The following is a 24,704-nucleotide window of genomic DNA, read 5'->3' on the forward strand; positions in this document are numbered from 1 at the left end:
TGTCTCCTGGGTGGATAGTAAGAGGTGTGATGGTGTTTTATAGTGAGTGTAGCTGAAGGCTCATGGGTCCTGGAGCAGAAGTTCAGCTTGGGCTTTTATATATATATATATAATATATATATATTATATATATACATTTATTGAAAACAGAACAATTACTGTACAACTATGAATACAGCTATGACGGCCCGATCAATATTGTAAACCATTGCTGATCTGCTAGATCGGCGCTGATTTACTGGACCGATAATCATTTAGCAGAGGCTGCACAGACATCGTTAGCAATGTCCATGCTGCCTTTGCCCAATCGGTCGATTGAGATGATTATCGCTATTATAGGGCCCTTAGGGCCATATTACACCAAACAATTATTGGCCATACTTTGCCAATTACCAGCCGTTCCGGACAATAATTGTTTGGTGTAATAGGTCATGTTAAGAGGCAACGATCAGCTGACATGCAAAATGTCGGCTGATCGTCGTTTTTAAACATGACCGATCAAAACAATGACAATCTCCTCCCACGGACCCCCACTATTACACGCACAGACAGCGAGTGGGGAACAAAAAGGAAACGAGCTCTAACCTGAAAAGTCGGTGCTCGCTTCCTCCTCAATATCGGTCAAAAACGAATAATTCTCTTGTGTCCAATACCAACTAATAATTTATACAATACAAAATAATACATTGCACAACTATATTATAACGTGTCCTTTTCATCTGTATTTCTTATTAGAAGTGGATCATTGCTCGGAGTCTAACCACGGCTGCCAGCATATCTGCACAAACACAGAAGACTCATATAAGTGCCAGTGCCGTGAAGGGTTTGTATTGACGGATGATCAGAAGACTTGTAGAGGTAAGAAGATCTCCTATTATACCCTGAGCATAGTTTTATGATACTGTTATAGTGTTGTCGCCATGAGCAAAGAATGGGGTGAGACAATGATAACATAATTATTCTGTTTAAGCATCACAGTGGCAACATATGAACACATGAAGTTTAGACCATGCTGAACAGTCATCTATATAGGGATTATTAGACAAATGTTCGGCCAATAGCTATTTAGTATGTATGGCCACCTTTGCTCATCCACTCACTTACTGCAACCTCATCTAGTGCCTAACACTACAAACCAACCAGCTGGCTGAACTTCTATGGGTCCATATGGTAAAACTTTATGACTTTGCCGTCATATGGAGCAGAGTTGTTTTTATTCTTGCATTCAATATGTTTTGGTCAAAAAGTTGTGTTTTAGTTTTTGTTGTTTTTTTTTTTAACATATTTTATTGAAATTTTCCAAAGCTGTACAGACGTTTTCATACAAAGAGTTCATAGAATAAAAGTATGAGATAACAGCCCAATAATAAGCATCTCCAAGTAATCATGATTGTTTACAAAAAAAAACACTAAGGGGATTTATCGGCGTTGTCGCACACGGGTCTTAACTTATGCCCCATCCCCTTTTCCCAGCCGGATTCACCAAAAGGCACACGCCCCTGTGCCCGTGCGTGTTATGGGTGCAGACTGTGCAGTGCGTACAGGCTCATGAAAATCCCCATAACTGGCCCAGGGAGACCATATGGCTAGAAACTTGTCTTGTGGTTTTTTTTGCCATGTTCACCTGGATGCCATATTCTCCTTTACAAGCACAGCTTCTACCTCCTCTAATTCTCACCCAACAATGATGCAACGTTTCGGCAAGGAAGACGAAGGCATTACGTTACTGCTGAAACGTTCCACATTTGGTGAGAAAACTTGGCTGCTGACTTGATCAATCTAATACCCAGCAATTGCATCTTATCGTTTCAGCTATCGACCACTGCGCTGTGAATGAGCACGGCTGTGAGCACTTGTGTGTTAATGCAGAAGGCTCCTACGAGTGTCAGTGCTTCGAAGGATATTTTCTTCGGGATGATAAGAAGTCCTGTCAGAGTAAGAGCCTCTTATTCCGTTCTAGACAAACCGCAGTCCAGATGCCAATAAATAATTGCAGTGTTTGCTCTATGTTAAGTCTTTACGTGCACAGACCCTTTGGAGCAGCTCAGATGTTGACATCATCAGTTGTAGCCTCTTGGCAGAGAGCATCAGAGGTTAAAACACTACCACAAAAATTCACGGCAAGTTTTGGAGTAATCCTAGAAGGTCATACGTTACCTCGTCTGGGTTCTTGCTGGTGGTTAGTAGAGAATTCTTGAAATATGACTGTAATGGTTACCAAGGGGGAACGTACCAAAGAGACAGACCACACGGCTGCTATGGGACCCCTGGAGAGAGTGGATCTAGTGTTACTTGATCTCTTTTGCTACAGGTTGTAAGGACTTGTACAGGCAGTCCGGTGGCCTCCAGCTTTAGAACCTGCACAAACACTGACCGACATGTCGTTTCTCATTGGTTCTTCATTGGTGGGCCCCAGATACCCCAGTCCAACACTTTTTACAGAACACTACCTCTCCTAAGGAACTACATTGTTAGTAAAAAAAAAAAAGGGAAGGGATATTGTCCTGAGTGTCAGATACGGACGAAGGAAGAAGAACCAGACCTTTCTGGTTGGCAAAAGTTGACACCGTAGTGGGATATCTGTTTTGATCTCGGATATTGGTCCCCATCTTTTCTCTAAGTTAATATTTCTTGATTTATAAATGGTACTTGTGGTACTACTCCTGGTCCTGACTCTAGTTATTCCTGTCTTGACACTTAGACACTATGGGGGACATTTATCAATGTGCGCCCCTAGAGTACGCCATAGAAAGGGGCAGTTTCACCCCTTTTCCATGGCATACACCAGCTATATCCCCCACTTGGCTGATGAATGGGTAGGGGTGTGTGGCAAGACGGGGAGGAGGAGTAGCCTTCCCCTGCACCAAATTTTCGTGTGCTCCCGAGCAGGTGTAGATTTGTCTAGGAATACCTGCGCCATAAGCGGGATCGGCTGGCATGAGCCTCTTAGTAAATCAGTCCGGGAAAAGGGGACGGGGCTTTAATTAATGCCCCCCTATGACTGTACCTGTAATGTTACTCCTGACCTCTAGTGTGTTCCTGACTATACTCTGGTCTCAACCTTTGGCCTGGCATCATGGAGGCGCAGAATGCAGGCCTCCTCCCTCCCATGGGCACATTCTCTCTGCTCTCCTGGTAATAACCTTTGACTCCTGACCAGTGCCACTGCTGCCAATCTGTAACTATTTCCTAGTGGTAACCGCTTACACTCTGTACCCCACTCTCCAGATTGCGGCTTACAGAGTCTACATTTTGTAAGTGACCATAGGACAGATTTCAAGGTCCATTACATCTTCTTTCTGGTTTTATGTGCAACTTAATATGCAGAACTTTGAACGCCTATTCATTAGCATGTTTTTTTTTTCTTCCATATTTCTGCTAAGTTCAACATCAATGGTATCTAACAGTAAGCATTATAATGAGGAGACTTCAGTGCAGACTGTGTCATTTTGATGTGTATAAAGCCCATTAAAATTATACTAGAAGCTAAGTAATGTGGTGGAACAAAGAGACGCGGAAGGAAAATCGTCATATATCGGTCAACGCTTTATGTGCTTTGTAACAAACAGATTAGTACAGAACCCCCAGTAAGCCTGGATACTTCTCTATAGAGTTTTCAGCAATGTAGAATTGTATCCTATTTAAAGGGACTCTGCATATCCTGCATGATTTATGCACAGGGGTCAACTTCCAGTTAAAGGGATACTATGCAGAATATTTTTTTTCTCTAATTAACTGGTGTCAGAAAGTCATACAGATTTATAAATGACTTCAGGAAGTGGTGTATTCTTTCCTGTCTGACACAGTGCTCTCTGCTGCCACCTCTGTCCCTGACAGGAACTGTCCAGAGTAGCAAATCCCAATAGAAAACCTCTCCTGCTCTGGACAGTTCCTGGCATGGACAGAGGTGGCAGCAGAGAGCACTGTGTCAGACTGGAAAGGAAAGATTTTGCTGTATGGTAATGATGTAGTCCGCTGCATCTGCGTCATCTGCAAAGTAAAAAGACAACTCTGTAATGCTGAATGTACAGACACGGTATGGCAAGGCTTCACTGGACTGGCCTCTTACTATGTTAATAGGTTGCCTCCTAGCCAGGGAATGGAAATATCTGATACCTGTGAGAAGTAGAAGAGCAATGGTAATAGATGCTTTCTTGGTGCACATGTAGAAGCAAACATAACTGAATGTCCCTAGCCTTTCACCTTGCAGTTATATCTCCAGTCTAAGAATGTCGGCTACCATTCTCATAGAGATAAGTGATTGGGGGGGGGGTGTTAGATTCTTGTGTTTCACCACAGACCACACAATAGAAGTACAGATAGGAAGGAATCATCAGCACACCACAACTGAATCCAGATGTGTGCTAGATCAAAGACTGTACCGCAATAATGAAGACTAAATTTGTGGCGTTACGAACAGGTTATGCCTGTCTTTAGGCTTACTCAACTGGTAGAATAAATTAACTCTCAAGTATGGCGTCCTCTCTATAAATACCTGCTATTTCCTCCATTTGCACAACTTTATGGCTAAAAGTGTATGATAATTTGTTATAGTCCTCCAGGAAACTGGGCTTTCTATATGAACCACCACATTAGACCCAGTCGTGACTTTCCTGTATATTGATACCTGTTTTGGTAACTACATATCCTTCTATTCACAGGTAAAGATTTCTGCAAAACCAGTGAGCACGGATGTGAGCATCTCTGTGTAAATAATGAGAATTCATATATCTGCAAATGTTTTGAAGGCTACATCTTGGCGGATGATGGAAAAAAATGTAAAAGTGAGTAATACTCAAAAGTAGGTTAAGAATTAAGGTTTTCAACAGGATTCATGTATGCCATGTGTCCATTGTTTCCTGGACTCCCTGCATCCAACTTCTTTAGCCACTGGTAATCAAATGCTGAACGATCTGACTCGAGCATGCTCCAGTTGTGTTCATCTCTAGAATGGATGCTTTCTTGGTGCACATGTAGAAGCAAATATAACTGCATGTCCATAGTCTAGCCTTTCTCCCTGCAGTTGTATCTCCAGTCTAGAATTGTCAGACAGAACTCTCATAGAGATAAGTGATTGGAGCCAGATTCTTGTGGTTCACCACAGACCACACAATAGAAGTACAGATAGAAGACAATCATCGGTACACCATAAATGTGCTTTTAAGCTATCCGTGTGCTGGATCAAAGACTGCGCCACAATAATGATGAATGAATATGTGGCGTTACGAGCAGGTTGTGCCCTTCATCAGGCTCAAAAATTATTAGACACAACTGTACAACTGGTGGAATACATGCGCCATTGAACCCACAAGGGCTGACTCCTCTCTATGAATATCTGCTACTTCCTTGATTTGCATAACTTAACAGCATGTCCTTCATTGGTAAAGGAATACTCTGGCGGAATCTTTGAAGTAACCTGACAGTAAGGGGAAACTTCACATGAAATGCCACTCTTAGTTGAAATTCTGCCCTGCGTCTGCTTTGCTGGATTTACTGAGAATGATGTATGCTCAGGTGTTCAATTCCCACACAGCGCCCCCACAGGGGAAATGAAGTATTGCATAGTGCACAAATAAATCATAACTCCAGTATTTTAACACATGATTTTCTAAACCAAATCACCACATTAGACCCAATCCTGCTGCTTTTTTGGTAACTACATATCCTTCTATTCACAGGTAAAGACTCCTGCAAAACCAGTGAGCACGGATGTGAGCATCTCTGTGTAAATAATGAGGATTCATATATCTGCAAATGCTTTGAAGGATACATATTGGCGGATGATGGCAAAAAATGTAAAAGTGAGTATTACTCAAAAGGAGGGATATATAATATATATATATATATATATATATATAAATCTTCAAAGAACTTGTCACCTCTGTTTTAATACTTATATTCTCTGTGATGTAACAATTCTGGAGCATTCTACATTGTGCCTTTCTGCTGTTCTCCTTTCAGAATATTACTACCTTATTATAAATTTACAACAGGGTGTTACCATTCTGGAACTGCCAGCGCTGATTGGACAGTGTCAGTGTGTGTAAGGACACGCCCCTAACTGGCAACACCCAGTTGTCAAAGTATTCATATATGTACAGGAGAAATAGGAGGAGGATTAGCACAATGAAGAGTTTCAATCAGCAGAGGAAAAGAGGCTTTCTATGAACATGATATAAATAAAAATTTTCAAATGTAAATGTATGTGTTTTGTAAGGTTTGGTCCCCATATATAATAAAGATTAATGGGTTTATCCAGGCTTAGAAAAACATGGCTGCTTTCCTTCAGAAACAGCACCGCTCTTGTCCTCAGTTTGGGTGTGGGTTGTGCAGATCAGTTCTATTGAAGTGAATAGAGCTGAAATGTAATACCACACACAACCTGACAACAGGGGTGGCGCTGTTTTTGCAAAAAGGTAGTTATGCTTTTACTAATCCTGGATAAGCCCTTTAAGTGTATATACATGACTATATAAGAAATGGAAACTAATGTGTAGGATAGAAAAAGACACGGTAGGGTTATGTTGGGTGACAAACCAGTAAGTTAATATTCATTAGTTTTTGTGCTTTTTAGGCTGCAGCCTCATTGTGTGTCATTAGCGTCTCATATAAAACAGAAGGAGTTAAGGCAGGAAAAACTGATTAACCACAAATTGCACAATAGGATTTGTCTGTACAAGTAATCTGCCGCCACAAACAATACGAATCAGACGGGAACAGTTGGTGAGAAATTTCAGATGCATAATCTGTTTTTGTGTCCGGCTTAAATCTCCGCAGCTCCCAGGATTCTATATGATTAGATAAACTAGGCCTGCAGTACAAAACCTATGGGGATGGAGATTACAGAGAGGTCGCCCATAGCCGCTACTGATAAATAGCGAGACAGATTTGTCGTACGTGGTTTGTCTATGGGTATTAAAAATGCACTGTAATATAAGCTTCTATAGTAAAGACGGATTGCATTATCAGACCTACTGACCTAGTATCCTAGTAACCTGACCATTTCATTATATAGAAGAACCCACAGCAGAGGTTGAAGATGCTTGAAAGGTTTGTTTCACATTATAATATATATGAGCAGGACGCGTGTTTCTCAACTGCTTGTATCTCTATCTGTAATCTGAGGTTATTGGGGAAAGATTAGAAGCAACGTGAGAAAATATTACATTACTGAAAGAGTAGTAGATTGCTTGGAACAAACTAACAGCAGATGTGGTAGGTAAATCTACAGTAACTAAATATAAACCTGCCTGGGATAAATATATATCTACCAGGGGCTGGCTGGAAAATTTTAGCCCGGGGGGCAAGTACACAGCACTGGCCCATGAGTAGCAGGCTGGCAGCCCATCCTTAAAGGACCACTCTGGCCTCTTACCTCTTACCTATAACATCTTCGGTCCTTCCAGTCATTTGTGACCAAATATCCTACTGTGCCCTGTGAAAGGGTCAGAACTCACTTTCCTGTATAAGTCTATGGGGCGGCTCAGTGATGACACAGAACGGTCCCATAGACAGATGCTAGGAAAGCTGGGTGACCTCTATCATACTGAGTACAAGATGCTGGAAAGCTGGGTGACCTCCATCTATACTGAGTATAAGATGCTGGGAAAGCTGGGTGAACTCCATGATACTAAGTATAAGATGCTGTGAAAGCTGGGTGACCTCCATTATACTGAGTATAGGATGGTGGGAAGGCTGGGTGACCTCTATCATACTGAGTATAAGATGCTGGAAAGCTGGGTGACCTCCATCATACTGATTATAAGATGCTGGGAAGCTGGTGACCTCCATGATACTAAGTATAAGATGCTGTGGAAAGCTGGGTGACCTCCATTATACTGAGTATAGGATAGTGGGAAAGCTGGGTGACCCCCGTCATACTGAGTATAAGATGGTGGGAAAGCTGGGTAACCTCCATCATACTGACTACAAGATACTGGGAAAGCTGTGTGGACCTCCATCATATTTAGTATAAGATGCTGGGAAAGCTGGGTGACCTCCATCCTACTGAGTATAAGATGGTGGAAAAGCTGGTGACCCCCATAATACTGTGTACAAGATGCTGGAAAGCTGGGTGACCTCCATCATACTAAGTATAAGATGGTGGAAAAGCTGGTGACCCCCATAAAACTGTGTACAAGATGCTGGAAGGCTGGGTGACCTCCATCATACTGAGTATAAGATGGTGGGAAAGCTGGGTGACCTCCATCATACTGAGTATAAGATGGTGGGAAAGCTGGGTGACCTCCATCATACTGAGTATAAGATGGTGGGAAAGCTGGGTGACCTCCATTATACTGAGGATAAGATGGTGGGAAAGCTGGGTGACCTCCATTATACTGACTACAAATACAAGATGCTGGGAAAGCTGCCTGACCCTCATTATACTGACTACTACGCAAGATGCTGGGAAAGCTGGGGTTACTGTATTTTTACAATAGTTTATATCACTCGATGTACTTCTGTATATATGTCTCCTCTATGTACTCCTGTGTAGGTCTCCTCTTGTATATATGTATCATCTATATACTTCTGTATATACGTCTCCTCTATGTACTGCTGTATATATGTATCCTCTATGTCCTCCTGTATAGATGCCTCCTCTATGTCCTCCTGTATATATATGTATAACTCTATGTACTGCTGTATATATGCCTCCCCCTGTATATATGTATCCTCTATGTACTGCTGTATACATGTATCCTCTATTTACTGCTGTATATATGTATCCACTATGTACTCCTGTATATATGTATCCTCTATGCCCTCCTGTATATATGTATCCTCTATGTAGCAGGGACACATGCAGGCGCGGGCATTTCCGGGATAAGCGAGGGGGGGGGGGTAGCGGGACACATGGTGCCTCCATCTAGGTAGAGTGTAGTAGTGGAGGTATAGTGGATAATGGGTGTAGTAGTACAGGTAAAGATGAGGGGTGAGGTAGTACAGGTATAGATATGGGGGGTATTAGTAATACTGATGAGGGGGATTAGTAGTACAGGTATAGATGTGGGCTGTAGTAGTACAGGTAAAGATGAGGGGTGTAGTAGGAATAAAGGTATAGATGAGAGGTGATAGGGCATACTGGGGGAAACTGGGGCAGCTGGGGATGACTGGGAGAGCTGGGGGTGTACGGGGCAAACTGGGGAGTGAGTGGGGCAGCTGGGGGTGACTGAGGGGGACTGGGGCAAACTGGGGTTGACTTAAGCGGGACTGGGGCAGTTGGAGTTGACTGAATGAGGACTAGGGCAGACTGGGGGTGACTGAAGGGGGACTGGGGCAGACTTGGGCGACTGAGGGGGGACTGGGCAGACTGTGGATGACTGAGAGGGACTGGGGCAGACTGGGGTGACTGAGGGGGACTGGGCAGACTGTGGATGACTGAGGGGGACTGGGGTGACTCTAGGGGGACTGGGGCAGCTGGGGGTGACAGAGGGGGACTGAGGCAGACTGGGGGTGACTCTAGAGGGATTGGGCAGCTGGGGGTGATTGGGCAGGAGTGCACATATCCCTCCTCCTCTCACCCCGGCACACAGGTTCCCCTACCGGCCACACGTGCAGGTCCCCGGTCTCTGAAGCAGGCCACAGGGACTGTAGAGGTGATAGCGTCACTGCCATTACTGGAGCTGTACAGCGGGATCGGGGGATGCAGATCCCGCTGTTCAGCTCCAGGACCCGAAGCAACGTTATCACCACTACAGTCCCTGCAGCCTCCTCCAGAGACCGGGGACCTGCACGTGTGGCCGGGAGGGGAGCAGGACGTGATATGTATAGCTGGGGTAGGTCAGTCGCGGCTCTGTTAGGCGGACTGCCGACCGCCCTGCACCTCACCTCCGGCCCGACACTCCACGCACCGCCCGCCCGCCATGCACCTCACCTCCGCGCCGACTGCTTGACCTGCACCTCTTGCCCGGACCGCCAACCCGTCACTCTACGCTGCTCCACCTGCAATGATTTTTTGTGAAAATTGAATTTACGGTTTTAATCGAAATTGATTCTAACCTTCTGGGCAAATTAATTTGATTAATCGCCCAGCCCTAACTCCTCTGTATGTATGTATCCTCTATGTACCCCTGTATATATGTCTCCTCCTGTATATATGTATCCTCTGTATGTCTCCTCCTGTATATATGTCTCCTCCTGTATGTATGTATCCTCTATGTACCCCTGTATATGTCTCCTCCTGTATATATGTATCCTCTGTATGTCTCCTCCTGTATGTATGTATCCTCTATGTACCCCTGTATATATGTCTCCTCCTGTATATATGTATCCTCTGTATGTCTCCTCCTGTATATATGTCTCCTCCTGTATATATGTATCCTCTGTATGTCTCCTCCTGTATGTATGTATCCTCTATGTACCCCTGTATATATGTCTCCTCCTGTATATATGTATCCTCTGTATGTCTCCTCCTGTATATAAGTCTCCTCCTGTATATATGTATCCTCTATGTACCCCTGTATATATGTCTCCTCCTGTATATATGTATCCTCTGTATGTCTCCTCCTGTATATATGTATCCTCTATGTACCCCTGTATATATGTCTCCTCCTGTATATATGTATCCTCTGTATGTCTCCTCCTGTATATATGTATCCTCTATGTACCCCTCTGTATGTCTCCTCCTGTATATATGTATCCTCTATGTACCCCTCTGTATGTCTCCTCCTGTATATACATATCCTATATGTACCCCTGTATATATGTCTCCTCCTGTATATATGTATCCTCTGTATGTCTCCTCCTGTATATATGTCTCCTCCTGTATATATGTATCCTCTATGTACCCCTGTATATATGTCTCCTCCTGTATATATGTATCCTCTGTATGTCTCCTCCTGTATATATGTATCCTCTATGTACCCCTGTATATATGTATCCTCCTGTATATATGTATCCTCTGTATGTCTCCTCCTGTATATATGTCTCCTCCTGTATATATGTATCCTCTATGTACCCCTGGTAAAGTCCAAGGTTGGAACAGCGGAACCTCCCAGGGATGCACAGTCTCCGTCAGGTGGGCCCACACCTGATACTCAATAGCGAAAAAGAAATGGTGTGGGAGACAGCATCCATCCAGTGAAAAAAAAAAATTTTTACTGTTATTTTAAGCCATTGCATATAAAAAGATTACCGACGTTTCGGCTCTAACACTCCTGAGCCTTTCTCAGTGTTAGAGCCGAAACGTCGTAATCTTTTTATATGCAATGGCTTAAAATAAAGTAAAAATATTTTTTCACTGGATGGATGCTGTCTCCACACCATTTCTTTTTCTCTATGTACCCCTGTATATGTCTCCTCCTGTATATATGTATCCTATATGTACCCCTGTATAGATGTATCCTCCTGTATATATGTATCCTCTATGTACCCCTGTATATATGTCTCCTCCTGTATATATGTATCCTCTATGTACCCCTCTGTATGTCTCCCCCTGTATATATGTATCCTCTATATACTCCTCAGTATGTCTCCTCTTGTATATATGTATCCTCTATGTACCCCTGTATATATGCCTCCTCCTGTATATATGTATCCTCTATGTACCCCTGTATATATGCTTCCTCCTGTATATATGTATGCTCTATGTACCCCTTTGTATGTCTCCTCCTGTATATATGTATCCTCCTGTGTAGGTCTCCTGTATATATGTATCCTCCTGTGTAGGTCTCCTGTATATATGTATCCTCTATGTCAGGGAGGGGGAACCTTGGCTCTTCAGCTGTTGCAAAACTACAACTCCCATCATCCATGGACAGCCTATCACTCTCCAGCTATGATGGGAGTTTGTAGTTTTGAAGCAGCTGAGGGCCTTGGTTCCCTCCCCCTGCCCTATGGCCTGCTGTGTAGATCTCCTGCTGTGTAGGTACCTTGCTTGCTGCAGACACCATCTTCTCTGTCTTCAGGCTCTTCTAGCCCAGTTGCAGAAGAACCAGCTGGGAGGAGAGAGCGGCCTCTGGTGGCCGGAGGAAGATACTGCCTACAGCAGTTTGCTTTTTACCATAAGCCTCTTAGGCTTATAGAAAGCATAGTGGCCATACAGGGGGCGGGGCTTACCGGCATGGGGGCGGGGCTTCGGCGGCCGCTTCCATCACAGTCCGGATCCACCACAGCCACAGGTACATATGACTGAAGAGGCCGGGGCTGTAAGCAGGGGAGGTACTGAGGACTCCAGCCAGCTGTCAGCAGCCATGCGGCCCTGACAGCTGGGGGAAGACCGGCCCGGGGGGCATATGCCCCCCTGCCCCCCGGCCCAGCCCGCCCCTGTATCTACCCCAGGGCCGGCTCCAGGATTTTGCGGCCCTCATCCATCCACTATGCACCCAACACCCACACAGTATGCACAATCACTTGAGACACCACTAACATACACAAACACACTCTATTGACACAGACACTGACTAACACTGAATGACTGACTGACACACTCAGACACTGACACACAGCACTCCGCCTTCCTCGCTGTCGGGCTGCTCTCCACCCTGAAGGTTGAAGACTTTCAGGTCATGTGATCAGGTCCTTTACCCTTTTCTCTCTCTGTGCAGGACCTGCTCGGCCTCCTGTGTCTTCTGATGTTCAGCCCCTCACCCTGTATTACATGGAATATTAGAATACCAGGCCCCTCCCCCTCTCTGGGCCCCTAGAGGCGCTGTGGGTCCTGACACTTTGCCCGAGTAAGCCCTGTGCTGATAGCCGGCCCTGATCTATCCTAAGATAATAATATAAAGGGCAGACTAGATGGACCAGGTGGTCTTTTTCTTCCGGTCTTTTTCTGTTTCTATATTAATCACAGTATTGCCGATGCGCATCCTGCTCATGTCTGTTACTATGTGAAAATAAACCTACCGCACATCCTCAGCTTCAATGAGTGCCAGGACTCTTCCTGTATACTGCCATTGGCTAGGCACAGCCTGGGACCTGCATGTACATCTTTCTTTCTATCCTGCCAGGATTCAGTTCAGTTCTTGGTGCTAAAACCTGACTATGTGACTACTTGGTGGGTGATTTGCACTGTTACAGATTTCGCACCATGCCAGTAGCTGTAAGTAACACATCTACAGTCACTGAGAGTTAGTGGGGGAGAAAATACAATCCTGACAGGAGAAGCTTCAATAGAGGAGTGACAGTGGCGATATAGGACGTGTGCTGCCGAGGGAAGAAGGGATAGAATGGGCTGAATCTGAAGCCACAATAAGCTTCCAAACCAACCAGATATAACTATACGCTGCACTGTATGCTACCTGGGAGCTGACAAACTCTATAGGGAGGTCATTAATATAAAATGTATAATTCATAACTATAATTCAAACTCGGGCATCCACACCCCATAGACCCCTTATACTGTAGCAGTCCCAGCCCTGTGCTGTTTATATGGATTCTTGCTGATTTTAGGACTTCCAGGTGCAGAACTGTGGAGGGTTCTAAACCAATCTATGGGGGAAAAAAATACAAAAAAAAATTCTTTTAGTGTCTTAACAGCTCTATCTGGTGGTCAAAGCTGGTATTACAGTTTAACACCCTCAGCATTGGACTGTGTGCAGGGCTTATCTAGGACACAATTCATAACTGACAATGAAACTCTTGAGAAAGACTTTATTCCATGTGTAAGTTACCGAATCACCCAAGAAAGTATGGGTCAGTCTAGAGAAAATATCTAAAACATCATAAGATGCTCAGGTCACATGACTGGATAAAGTCAAGTGCAGACATATAGCTGCGATGGGGCCTAATTCAGACTGGTCTTCAGCCTTCAGTGCAGTAGTTGACTAGTATACAGCCCTAGACCACCAGAGATTGTAATTAACTCCTTCACTGCCCTGACCACCAGGGATATTGTTATTAACTCCTTCACTGCCCTATACCACCAGGATAGTATTAACTCCTTCACTGCACTAGACTACCAGGGATGTTATTAACTGTGCTAACACCACATGGCATGGTATTAACTCCTTCACTGCCCTGGACCACCAGGGATGTTATAAACTGCCATAGTCAACCAGTGATTACAACCATTTCTCTATCCCACCAGGGATATTAATTCCTTCACTAAGAGTGAGTGGCTGAAAAAGTGTGTGGAGGCAGAGCAGCTACATGCTCCGCCCAGTGCTTAGTTACCAGGTGCGTGGTGGCAATTGCCACCCATCTAAGACTTTAAAGATTATAAATACTGGGGCTGGTTCACAATCCATCACGGACGTGACCGGTTCCTCTTAACTCTTTTGCTGACCTGGATCACCAGGGTTATAAACTCCTTCATTGCCCTAAACTTAGACCACCAGGGATGTTATTAACCCCTTCACTGCCCTAGACCACCAGGGATGTTATTAACGCCTTTACTAACCCTAGACCACCAGGGATGTTATTAACTCCTTCACTGCCCTAGACCACCAGGGATGTTATTAACTCCTTCATTGCCCTAACCTAGACCACCAGGGATGTTATTACCCCGTCACTGCCCTAGACCACCAGGGATGTTATCAACTCCTTCATTGCCCTAACCTAGAGACCATAGGTCTCCAAACTGCGGCCGTCCAGCTGTTGCAAAAACCACAATTCCCCTCATGCCTGGACCGCTAAAGCTTTGGATTTTGCTGTCAAGGCATGATGGGAAAATGTAGTATTGCAACAGCTGCAGGGACGCAGTTTGGAGACCCATGCTCTAAACCACCAAGGTTGTTATTAACTCCTTCGTGCCAGCCTGTGTACAGGGGCGGTCTTGGCATTTCTGGGGCCCCAAGCGAGGTTATGTCTGGGGCCCCCCCTCAACACGCGTTCCAAAACAATAGACCGCTGTGTGTTGCCCCAGTAGTATATACCCCTTGTGCGCTACTGTCAGTAATATATACTCCTTGTGTGCTGCCCCCAATAGTATATACCCCTTGTGTCCTGCCACCAGTAGTATATACCCCTTGTTTGCTTCCCCAGTAGTATATAGACCCCTGTGTGTTCCCCAGTTATATATAGCCCCCCCGTGTGCTCCCCCAGAAGTATATAGACCTCCTGTGTGCTGTCCCAGTTGTATATAGACCCCCTGTGTGCTGCCCCAGTTGTATATCCCCCTGTGTGCTCCCCCACTGTATATAGGCCCCCTGTGTGCTCCCTCAGGGGTATTTAGCCCCCCTGTATGCTCTCCCACTTGGATATAGACCCCTGTGTGCTCCATCGTAGTAAATAAACCCCCTGTGTGGTTCCCCCAGTAGTATATAGACCCCCTGTGTGCCCTACCAGTAGTATATAGACACCCTGTGTGCTCCCCCAGTAGTATATAGCCCCCCTGTGTGCTCTCCCACTTGGATATAGACCTCCTATGTGCTCTCCAAGTTGTATATAGACCCCATTCTGCTGCCCCAAGTAGTATACAGACCCCCCTGTGTGCTGCCCCCAGTAGTATATAGACCCCTCTGTGAAGCCCCAGTAAGTCTATAGCCCCCCTGCATGCTCCCGCCTGTTATATAGCCCCCCTGTGTGCTCCCTCCATTTATATAGACCCCCGATGTGCGCTCCCCAGTTAAACAGACCCCTGTGTGCTCCCCCTCCCATATAGTATATAACACAATAAAACAAACACTCACCTGGGTTCGGGCGTCTCCTCTTCTCTTCACTCTTGTGGCCGCAGGAAGGGTTTTCCCTGCGATCACAAGAGGCCGCACTCCCCTTGTCCTGGCCCTGATGCTTCCAGTGATGTCACTGGAGCGCCGGCACCAAAGGACAAAGCTGCCACAAGAGTGACTGACAAGAAGGGAGCCAATGTCTCCCGCCCTGTCAGTGCTGCTGCAAGTACTATGAGCGCTCATTACGAGTGATCATAGTTACAGTTCAGAATGGCAGCAGCGAGCGGGGCAGCGGCCGCTGTCCAGCGGTCTTGAGCTCAAGAGCGGGGAGTGGGGGCCCCAAGCGATCGCTTGGGGTGCTTGGTGCCAAAGACCACCACTGCCTGTGTAGACACCTTGTTGACAAGGTAAATGACCACACCCACTTGCCAATTTATCTACTTGTCATTAGTAGAGAACCCACACAACGCAGAGACAAAAATGCTCAAGAATTAGTATCTTATGGCAATACAAGCATCGACTAAAACAGCTGAAAGATGCAATGAATTTCCTAGCCAGATGAGTATATGACTAAACGATGAATAATATGTACTGCGTGTCTGTTTTCAGAGTGTGGAGAAGGACCAGTGGATTTGGTGTTTGTCATCGATGGATCCAAAAGCCTGGGAGAAGACAACTTTGAGCTTGTTAAGCAGTTGTCAATGGGATTATAGACTCACTGGAGGTGTCGCAGAAAGCCGCACGTGTAGGACTGGTGCAGTACTCCACTCACGTCCGCACAGAGTTCACTATGGCTCAGTACAGCTCCGCCAAGGATATAAAGAAAGCTGTGTCCCTAATGAAATACATGGGCAGGGGTCCATGACGGGACTTGCTCTGAAGCTCATGTATGAGAAAAGCTTTTCAGAGGCTCAGGGTGCGCGGAGACGGTCCCTGGGTGTACCAAGGGTGGCCATTGTGTTTACTGACGGACGAGCACAAGATGAGGTCGCCGACTGGGCCAGCCGGGCAAAGCAAAATGGTATTTTATGTCTCATCTCTTTTATCTTAGTACGGTATATGTTTTTTTAAGGAAACCTGTCATCACTTTCATGCTGCCTGAACCACAAGTCATCTGGGAGGTCCCTGCAGCTTCTTCACATCCCACTAGGCGAGATTGATAGATTTCGCCTAGTTTTGGTATAAGGAGCGATCGAACAATAAAGGCTTGTAGGATGGAGAGAAGCCCTGGGGACCGCCTCCATGACTCATGGTTCAGGCAGCATAAAAGTGGGGGCAGGTGACCTTTAAAAAGTTTACTGCAAGTAAAGGGAACTCTGACGACAAACAAATTCTTTCAGATCAACTGGTTCAGAAAGTTATACAGATTTGTAATTTATTTCTATTAAAAATATCAAGTCTTCCAGTACTTATCAGCTCCTGTATGTCCAGCAGGAAGTGGTGTATTCTCTCCAGTCCGACATAGTGCTCTCTGCTGCACCCTCTGTCCCTGTCAGGAACTGTCCAGAGCTGGAAAAAAAATTTTATGGGGATTTGCTACAGTTCCTAACAGAGGTGGCAGCAGAGATCACTTTGTCAGACTGGAGAGAATACACCACTTCCTGCCGGAAATACAGCAGCTGATAAGTACTGGAAAGACTTTTAAATTACAAGTCTATATAACTTTCTGACTCTAGTTGATTTATGATTCATGAGTGAATGGTGTCAGAATGTGTTTCTTGGCCACTGCTCCATTCACTGTCTATGGCTCAGTTTAGTGTCTGGCAACTTTTGGAAGTGCCATAATGAATAGAGTGATGGTTGACCATGGGCCCTACCACTGCATTTACTAACGGTCAGATCCCCGCTGCTATCCTATGCATAGGGGATAACTTTATATGTTGGGATAAACCCTATAAACAGGATTAGAAAGAAGACAACTACTTTCTTGCAAAAACAGCACCACCCCTGTGCTCAGGCTGTGTGCTGCATTGCAGTTCAGCTCCATTCACATCAATGGAACTAGGCTGCAGAACCCAAACTGAAGACAGGTGAGGCGCTGTTTCTGAAATAAAACGGCCATGTTTTTCTAAGTCTGTATAACCCCTTTAAGTGTAGCCCACGTATGCAGTAAACAAATAACTTCCTCATTTTTTCTTTATAAAAAGCATAGATTGGTGCTTTACTGATTTCACTGCAAAACACCCACACACCCAGGTCCTCATACATAAAAACTGTTCCGACTATTATGTCATTGTTGCCCATAGCAACCAAATTCCTCCTTTTTTTAGAACATTATGTAATTGTTGCCCCTAGCAACCAAAGTCCTAATTTTTTTAGACATAACTAATAATCATAGGGCCCTTGATCAGTAATTAGAATGGACCCCCCCCCAGCAGGAGCAGTCTGTATGGCTGAGGACCCTTGTACAGTACTAGTATCTTCTCTCACAGGGTCACAGCGGACCTTCCCGCCGTGTCCCAGACAATGAGGCTGAATGATCCATCCGGCTTCTATCATGGAGGGGGCTCGGGAGCTTTATAGAAACGAGAAGATGTATCATGATTTCCTAACCAGCAGCACGATTCTCCTCACGGCGAGCAGTCCGAGGAGACAATGATAGTGTATGAGTCCACTGCGCCGCTTCTCAGGGAACAGGAATCGGCTTTCGTTCTGTACTAAAAAGAAAAAAGAGACCAAGGATAAAAGCGAGGGCTTTGTTATAAGAGGGAAAAATAATTTACCATCATTGTTGCATCAATTTATAGTATTGAGAAGAATGGTGGCAGAGGAATCTATACTGCCCGAGCCTGCTTGATAAGGGTATGTTCACACTGTCAAAAAAAATACTCGGGGGGGGGGGGGGGGGGGGAATGAACTCTCAAATTTGCATATAATCTGCTTTCCTGCTTTTGTTTAAGCTTCCATTGATTTCAGTACGTGGTTTGTGCAATGTGCCATGCCCCCCCTCCCCTCCTCCATATAGCACCCCATATATTCTATACCCATACAATACACAGACCACCACAGCCATGGGGAGGAATAACATATGTAAAGTATGTTAAAAGAAATAAAGAAATGTAACCGATGCCTTCTGAGGAATTTCTGGCTTGGCTTATTAAATCTCCAGTCATTTTCTAAGAGGCTTCTTAAAGTCAGAGTCAGACATTGACTTGAAAGGAAGGCTACTTCAAGAGAGCTGCTTTAACCTATCCTTTCCAAAGAAGAAAAAACACAGCGCCACTCCTGTCTAAAGGTATTGCCTTGGTATAGCAGCTCCATTTCACTTTATGAAATGTCAATGTCATACCACATATTGCCTATGGACAGGTGTGGGCGCTGTTGTTGAAAGATATCAGCTTTTTTCCAGTCTAGCACAACCCCTTAAAGGGGAAGTTTTTCTTTTTCTTTCAAATCAACTGGTGTCAGAAAGTGCCAGAGATTTGTAATTTTATTTCTATTATCAGCTGCTGTATGTCCCTGCAGGAAGTGGTGTTTTCTTTCCAGTCTGACACAGTGCTCTCTGCTGCCACCTCTGTCAATGTCAGGAACTGTCCAGAGCAGGAGAGGATTTCTATGGGGATTTACTACTGCTCTGGACAGTTTCCTGACCTAGACAGAGGTGGCAGCAGAGAACAACTTTGTCAGACTGGAAAGAAAACACCACTTCATGCAGGACATATGCAGCTGATAAGTACTGGAAGACTTGATATTTTTCAATAGAAGCAAATATAACGCACCATAACCCACAGGGCATGCATTTGGGGAAGGATGGGGGGTTCCACTCTAGTAGTATTTTTAGTCTTCCAAAATCACATCATGCTCAGGGTGTGGCTTTTATTTAAGAATTTTTTGCGTTTTTTTCTCCCATAGACTTCTATAGATGGAGGAATTCCCAGACTAATGCTACGTGGGCAGGCACGTTGGCGTTGTTCAATAGAAATCCTGGAGCCAGACTCTTATAAAGTTTGCGCAGCCCGTTCCAGCTCTGCTACAGTGACTGTATTATTACTATTGCACACTATCTGGCTCTAGGAGTCTCTCGGCCCCGCAGGTCTCCTCAGTCGCTGGCGGTTGTGGTCACGTCAGGTCACTTGGAGGTTGTTGTAGATTTAATGGCCATGACGTAATGATGCAGCATCCTTTTGTCTCCTTCTCAGGCATCATCATCTATGCTGTCGGAGTGGGCAAGGCCATTGATGAAGAATTACGAGAAATTGCTTCTTCGCCACAAGAGCAGCACGTTATTCATGCCGATGACTTCAGCTTCATGGGATACATCACGAGAAATTAAAATCCAGCATCTGTGACGGTACTGTGCCCAAATAACGATGGTCTGCTGCTCAGCCATTATAAAGATCTGTTATACACCAAATATGCACAGGCCTATGGGATTTATTGTTTGATTACAGTTACAGTAAAGGGTTTTCCGGGCAAAACATGCTTATGAGTAGGCGATCAGTCACTGATCGGCGTCTGCACTACACAGTGAGCGCGACAGGAAGCAGGCCAGACCTGTTACTACAGCTCATCTGCCATTCACTTGAATGGAAGCTGAGCTGCAATTACAGGCCACCACCACTACACAGTGAACGGCGACAACTGCTTCCTGCCCTGTTCACTGAGAAGTGCAGGCTGATTGGCGGGGGTGATGTGACATCCGTGTTCATCCGTGAAAAACACGGATTTGATGTAATCAATGTAATTTAAATGCTTTAACACAGATCCATGAAAAAAATGGACACGGATACAAAACAGATGAAAAACGGACTGTTTTGCACGGATCACGGAGGTAGCTACCGGACCACACATCACGGACGGGAAAGGGAAAACACTGAACGTGTGAATGCAGCCTAAGATTTCTCCTCTTTTTAAATCCATTCCTGGCTTTAGCTTCAAATCTTTGGCAGATAATCTGTCAGATAATCATTCTGTGTAAATGGACCCTTAATCAGCAACTTGACCTCAGATTACCCTTCCAGCATTACAAAGAAACTACAATGTTGCAGATAAAGCCTGTCAGGGACTTGTTTACATCAGCTGTCTCAGAAGGGAAGGGGAGACAGAGAGAAAAAACGCACACACATTTTTTTGCGCCTCAGCAGCTCAGAACTGGGGAAGAGACTGAATAGATAATAACAAGTATGGAATTTGTTAGTCTCACCATGGGCAGCAACATACGAAAAAATATGTTTGAGCATCAAGACAAACCCCCCTTTAAAGGGGTTGTCCGGCGATAAAAAATTATTCACAGAATAACACACATTACAAAGTTATACAACTTTGTAATGTATGTTATGTCTGTGAATGGCCCCCTTCCCCGTGTCCCCACCACCCCCACCCGTGTACCCGGAAGTGTGGTGCGCTATACATACCTGTCACGTGCCGACCACGGTCTCCGATCCTCAGCAGTGACGTCTTCTTCGTGAGTTCCGCGGATCTTCCCGAGTGCCGGCCGCCCTCCTGCAGCGTCATTCCGAAGCTCAGCCGCGATTGGCTGAGCATAACTGTGCTCAGCCAATCGCGGCTGAGCAGCTGATGACGTGGCCGCGTCATCAGCCGCTCAGGACGCGATTGGCTGAGCACAGTTATGCTCAGCCAATCGCGGCTGAGCTTCGGATGACGCTGCAGAGGGTTGGCAGGCACTCGGGAAGATCCGCCGGACTCACGAAGAAGACGTCACTGCTGACGATCGAGACCGTGGACGACACACATGCGGTGAGTATAATGCACCAACACTTCCGGTCTAGCGTGGGTGGGGGGAAACACGGGGAAGGGGGCCATTCACAGACATAACATACATTACAAAGTTGTATACTTTGTAATGTGTGTTATTCTGTGAATAATTTTTTATCGCCGGACAACCCCTTTAAGCAGCCCTGCATTTTCCAACACAGCCAGTGGTGGCAGCAGAGAGGCGATGTCACCCCCTTGCCACTCAATGTAAAAATGTAAACAGGAACAATATATTTATATATTTTTTTCTTAACAAAGGACAGATGTCGCTCAGACCTGACAGGAGGGGCCAGGAAAGCGCACAGAGCAGTAACAGTTCCCATGATACTACGAGGGCATAACCCGAACTTCAGTTATGTTTTAGCATCTCTCCCCATCCTCTACATTGGAATCTTCAGCAGTCAAAAGCTGACAGATTCCCTGATCATTGATATTGCAAAGCAACAAATATTGTTAAAAATTTGGGATTTGGAAAAATAAAGTCACTGCAATAGTTATTTATTATACTTCAGAGCTGCTCTTTAATATCAGAACAACTATTTTGGAGGTTATGTAGCACTAGGGATAGAACACCATCTGTCCAACCATATGCAAACTAGCATAGGGTTTTTATTTATTTCTATAGACGCCACAGACTGGGACACAAAAATATTGTAGGTCACTTTTTTCAAAGTTTTTTGCATCGCTGTTTTATCACCATTTAGCATATAGACTTAGTTTTTTCTTTCTTTTTTTTTCTTTAGGTTGGAGCAATTGGAAAGTCACTACTGACCTCTCTACCAAGGTAAGGCGTGGACCATAGTTTACTGTATATTTGTGGAATTATAACTGGGACTAACAAGGAGTTGACCTCTTAAAGGCTGAAATGCACGATGTGTTCTCTGCGGTTTTGAATATAGGCATTACTATTAAATATAATAGCACTGACTATATGGCAACCAATAGGTAGTATGTGTGGGACGTACAATAGCGCATACCTCTCTGCTCACTGGCTGAAAGAGGTCAGCTGACCTATTAAATGTCTTTAAAAGAAAGATGTACAAAAGTTTGTGGAGGCCCATCTTGCCATGAAGATACAATAGAGATAAAAAGGAATGCCCGGAATCCTGATGAGTAGCACTATGTAACCATTTACACCCATGTTTTCCTGCTGACAGCTTCACTTTAAGTGGTTTCTGACTTTTAAATAAACAAACTTTCAACCTAAGTGCTAAATCCATCAAGAGAGATGAGAGTAATTATCAGATCACTGAGCGATCAGGTTTCATGCTAACTATAAAGTCTATGGACAAGGGAGAAGAAGGGAGGTAGCTGCAGAATGAGACAGAGGCAAGAGAGACAGAAAAGGGTGGAAAGCTCTAGTAAGTTTTTGGATTCACAGCTTACACTGCTTAATACTACTCTATAATGTCCTCCATGCTGCTTCTGAGGTGTGTTATAGAGTTATTGTAAGAGCAATGTTGGCTCTTCTGCATGCAGGCACTGTATGGGAGACATCATAGCACTAATTCAGAGACAACTAAATGTCAGAGATAGAGCCTGCTGAGAAATAGTGCTGCTCCCATATACACTGACAATAGGTTAATCTGAAAGGTTCATAAATTTGAGCAGCCTGCTTAGATCTCCAACCTTAAAGCGAATGTACCTTCAGTACGTTCACTTTATGTTTTGCCCATGGATAGAACGGTGCCGGTGCAGGGAAGCTGGTGCAACAGTCTTTTTTTTGAACCGCGGCCCAGTTCTTGTGTACGGCGCCGTTCTATTCACGGCACCGACACAGGGTAAAGCAACTGTAGGCGGGCTGATCCGTCCCCAGTGGGAGGAAACCCCCGCTCTCTATGACGCAGCTCCAGTGCCTCACCCCCAGCCGTGCCCAGGGAATAGAACGGCACTGTACACGGGAACCTGGCCACAGTTCAAAAAAGGACCGCGGCACAGGCTTCCCTGCACCAGCGCTGTTCTATCCATGGAAAAACTTAAGCGAAAGTACCTGACGGTACATTCATTTAAATCCTTTAAATGCCAGCATAGATCCCTGTTACTAACGCTAGTATTATAATGATGACATGTTATTTTAAACTTTGTCACCTTCAGAATTTTTCCTCAGACTAAAAGGAGAGAACAGTGAGATCACAGTGTCTTGTTCAATGTCTGCCGTCAGATTCACGACTCAAGCAGAAGGTGAGATAGTACGGGTATTTCTTTTCATTGAAGGGTTGGTTGTCTCCATAAGACTACCTCTTATTAAAGAGAAGCTGACCCTGTGATCAGTGGATCGCCTCAGGCCTGGTTTCCTCTAAAGACCTTTTTTAACACTGGCCAGGAGCATTGCCAGACGCTCTTGGGCCAATAATCAGCCATGTTAAAGTCACAGAATTAGGGATGTTCCGACCTGCCGAGGTTCGGGTTTCGTATAACCCGAACGCTTGGCAGCAGATTCTCGGTCTGACCCGCTCCGTGGATACAGCGGGAGTAACGCCTGGAAAACTGGGATACAGCCTATGGCTATGGCTGTATCCCAGTTTTCCAGCGGGTCCTCCCGCTGGATCCGCCCGCTCCACGGAGAGAGCAGACAGCGGGAATCATTACCAAGGTTCGGACCATCCCTAGTCACAGTGATCACCCGAGGAGCGGGAAAACGCCTGATCCTCGGCTGATCGCATCTTCTTTGTGGGTTTTTGAACTCTATACCTATGAGCTGCACTTCTTCCTGTGTAAACAGGGAATGTGCAGCCGAGAGCAACAGATTTAAAGGTACCAATTATTATAAAATGGCCCCTGTATTAATACATTACTATACGCCCCAATGTACTGTTTTCCAGGCATATAAGTTATCACTATGAGCATTGCTAATATGGCCCAAAAACGTACTTTGGTAAATCCTACCTATGTAGGCAGGGGGGCCTCCTCGGCTTCTAACTAGTCCGGCTGACTGGAAACCCTTCGGCAATCACCCCTCCCTGGCAGAATTGACGCTCAGGAATGGCCCCTCTGTGACATTACAGGCTCCTATACACCAACGCTCCCAGGGAGGAATAATTGCTGAAGTGTTTCCCATCAGCGGCGTCTAGCTAGTGCTGAGACTACCTTCATGTCTACATAGGTTAGGATTTACAAAGTATGGGGAGATTTATTAAACATGGTGTAAAGTGAACTGGCTCAGTCGCCCCTAGCAACCAATCAGATTCCACCTTTCATTCCTCACAGACTCTTTGAAAAGTAAAGGTGAATCTGATTGGTTGCTAGGGGCAACTGAGCCAGTTTTCACTTTACACTATGTTTGATAAATCTCTCATGTTTTCAGGCCATAAAGTCACTTATAGAAATACTTATATTACCTGGAAAAAGCTGAATGGGTGATTTTATATGATTGGCTCCCTTTAAATGGCTGCACAAACAATACAGTAATTGTTCATGCAGCCCAGCCGCTTTATT

At 45.0% G+C, this 24,704-nt stretch overlaps 1 protein-coding gene across 1 annotated transcript; it reads left to right on the plus strand.

Moving 5' to 3' along the window:
* Positions 1–735: 735 nt before the first annotated feature.
* Positions 736–19,827, plus strand: LOC138780525 (matrilin-2-like; the record flags this gene model as incomplete). The annotated part of the gene is given in 8 exon segments (XM_069956712.1): positions 736–858; positions 1,813–1,935; positions 4,662–4,784; positions 5,679–5,801; positions 16,164–16,247; positions 16,250–16,405; positions 16,408–16,575; positions 19,694–19,827. Coding segments are annotated over 8 exon segments (1,034 nt in total), but the record flags the coding sequence as incomplete, so codon positions are not given.
* Between the last annotated feature and the right edge of the window lie 4,877 nt (positions 19,828–24,704).

Source organism: Dendropsophus ebraccatus, unplaced genomic scaffold, assembly GCF_027789765.1.
Source record: "Dendropsophus ebraccatus isolate aDenEbr1 unplaced genomic scaffold, aDenEbr1.pat pat_scaffold_83_ctg1, whole genome shotgun sequence".
Taxonomy (NCBI): Eukaryota; Metazoa; Chordata; class Amphibia; order Anura; family Hylidae; genus Dendropsophus; species Dendropsophus ebraccatus.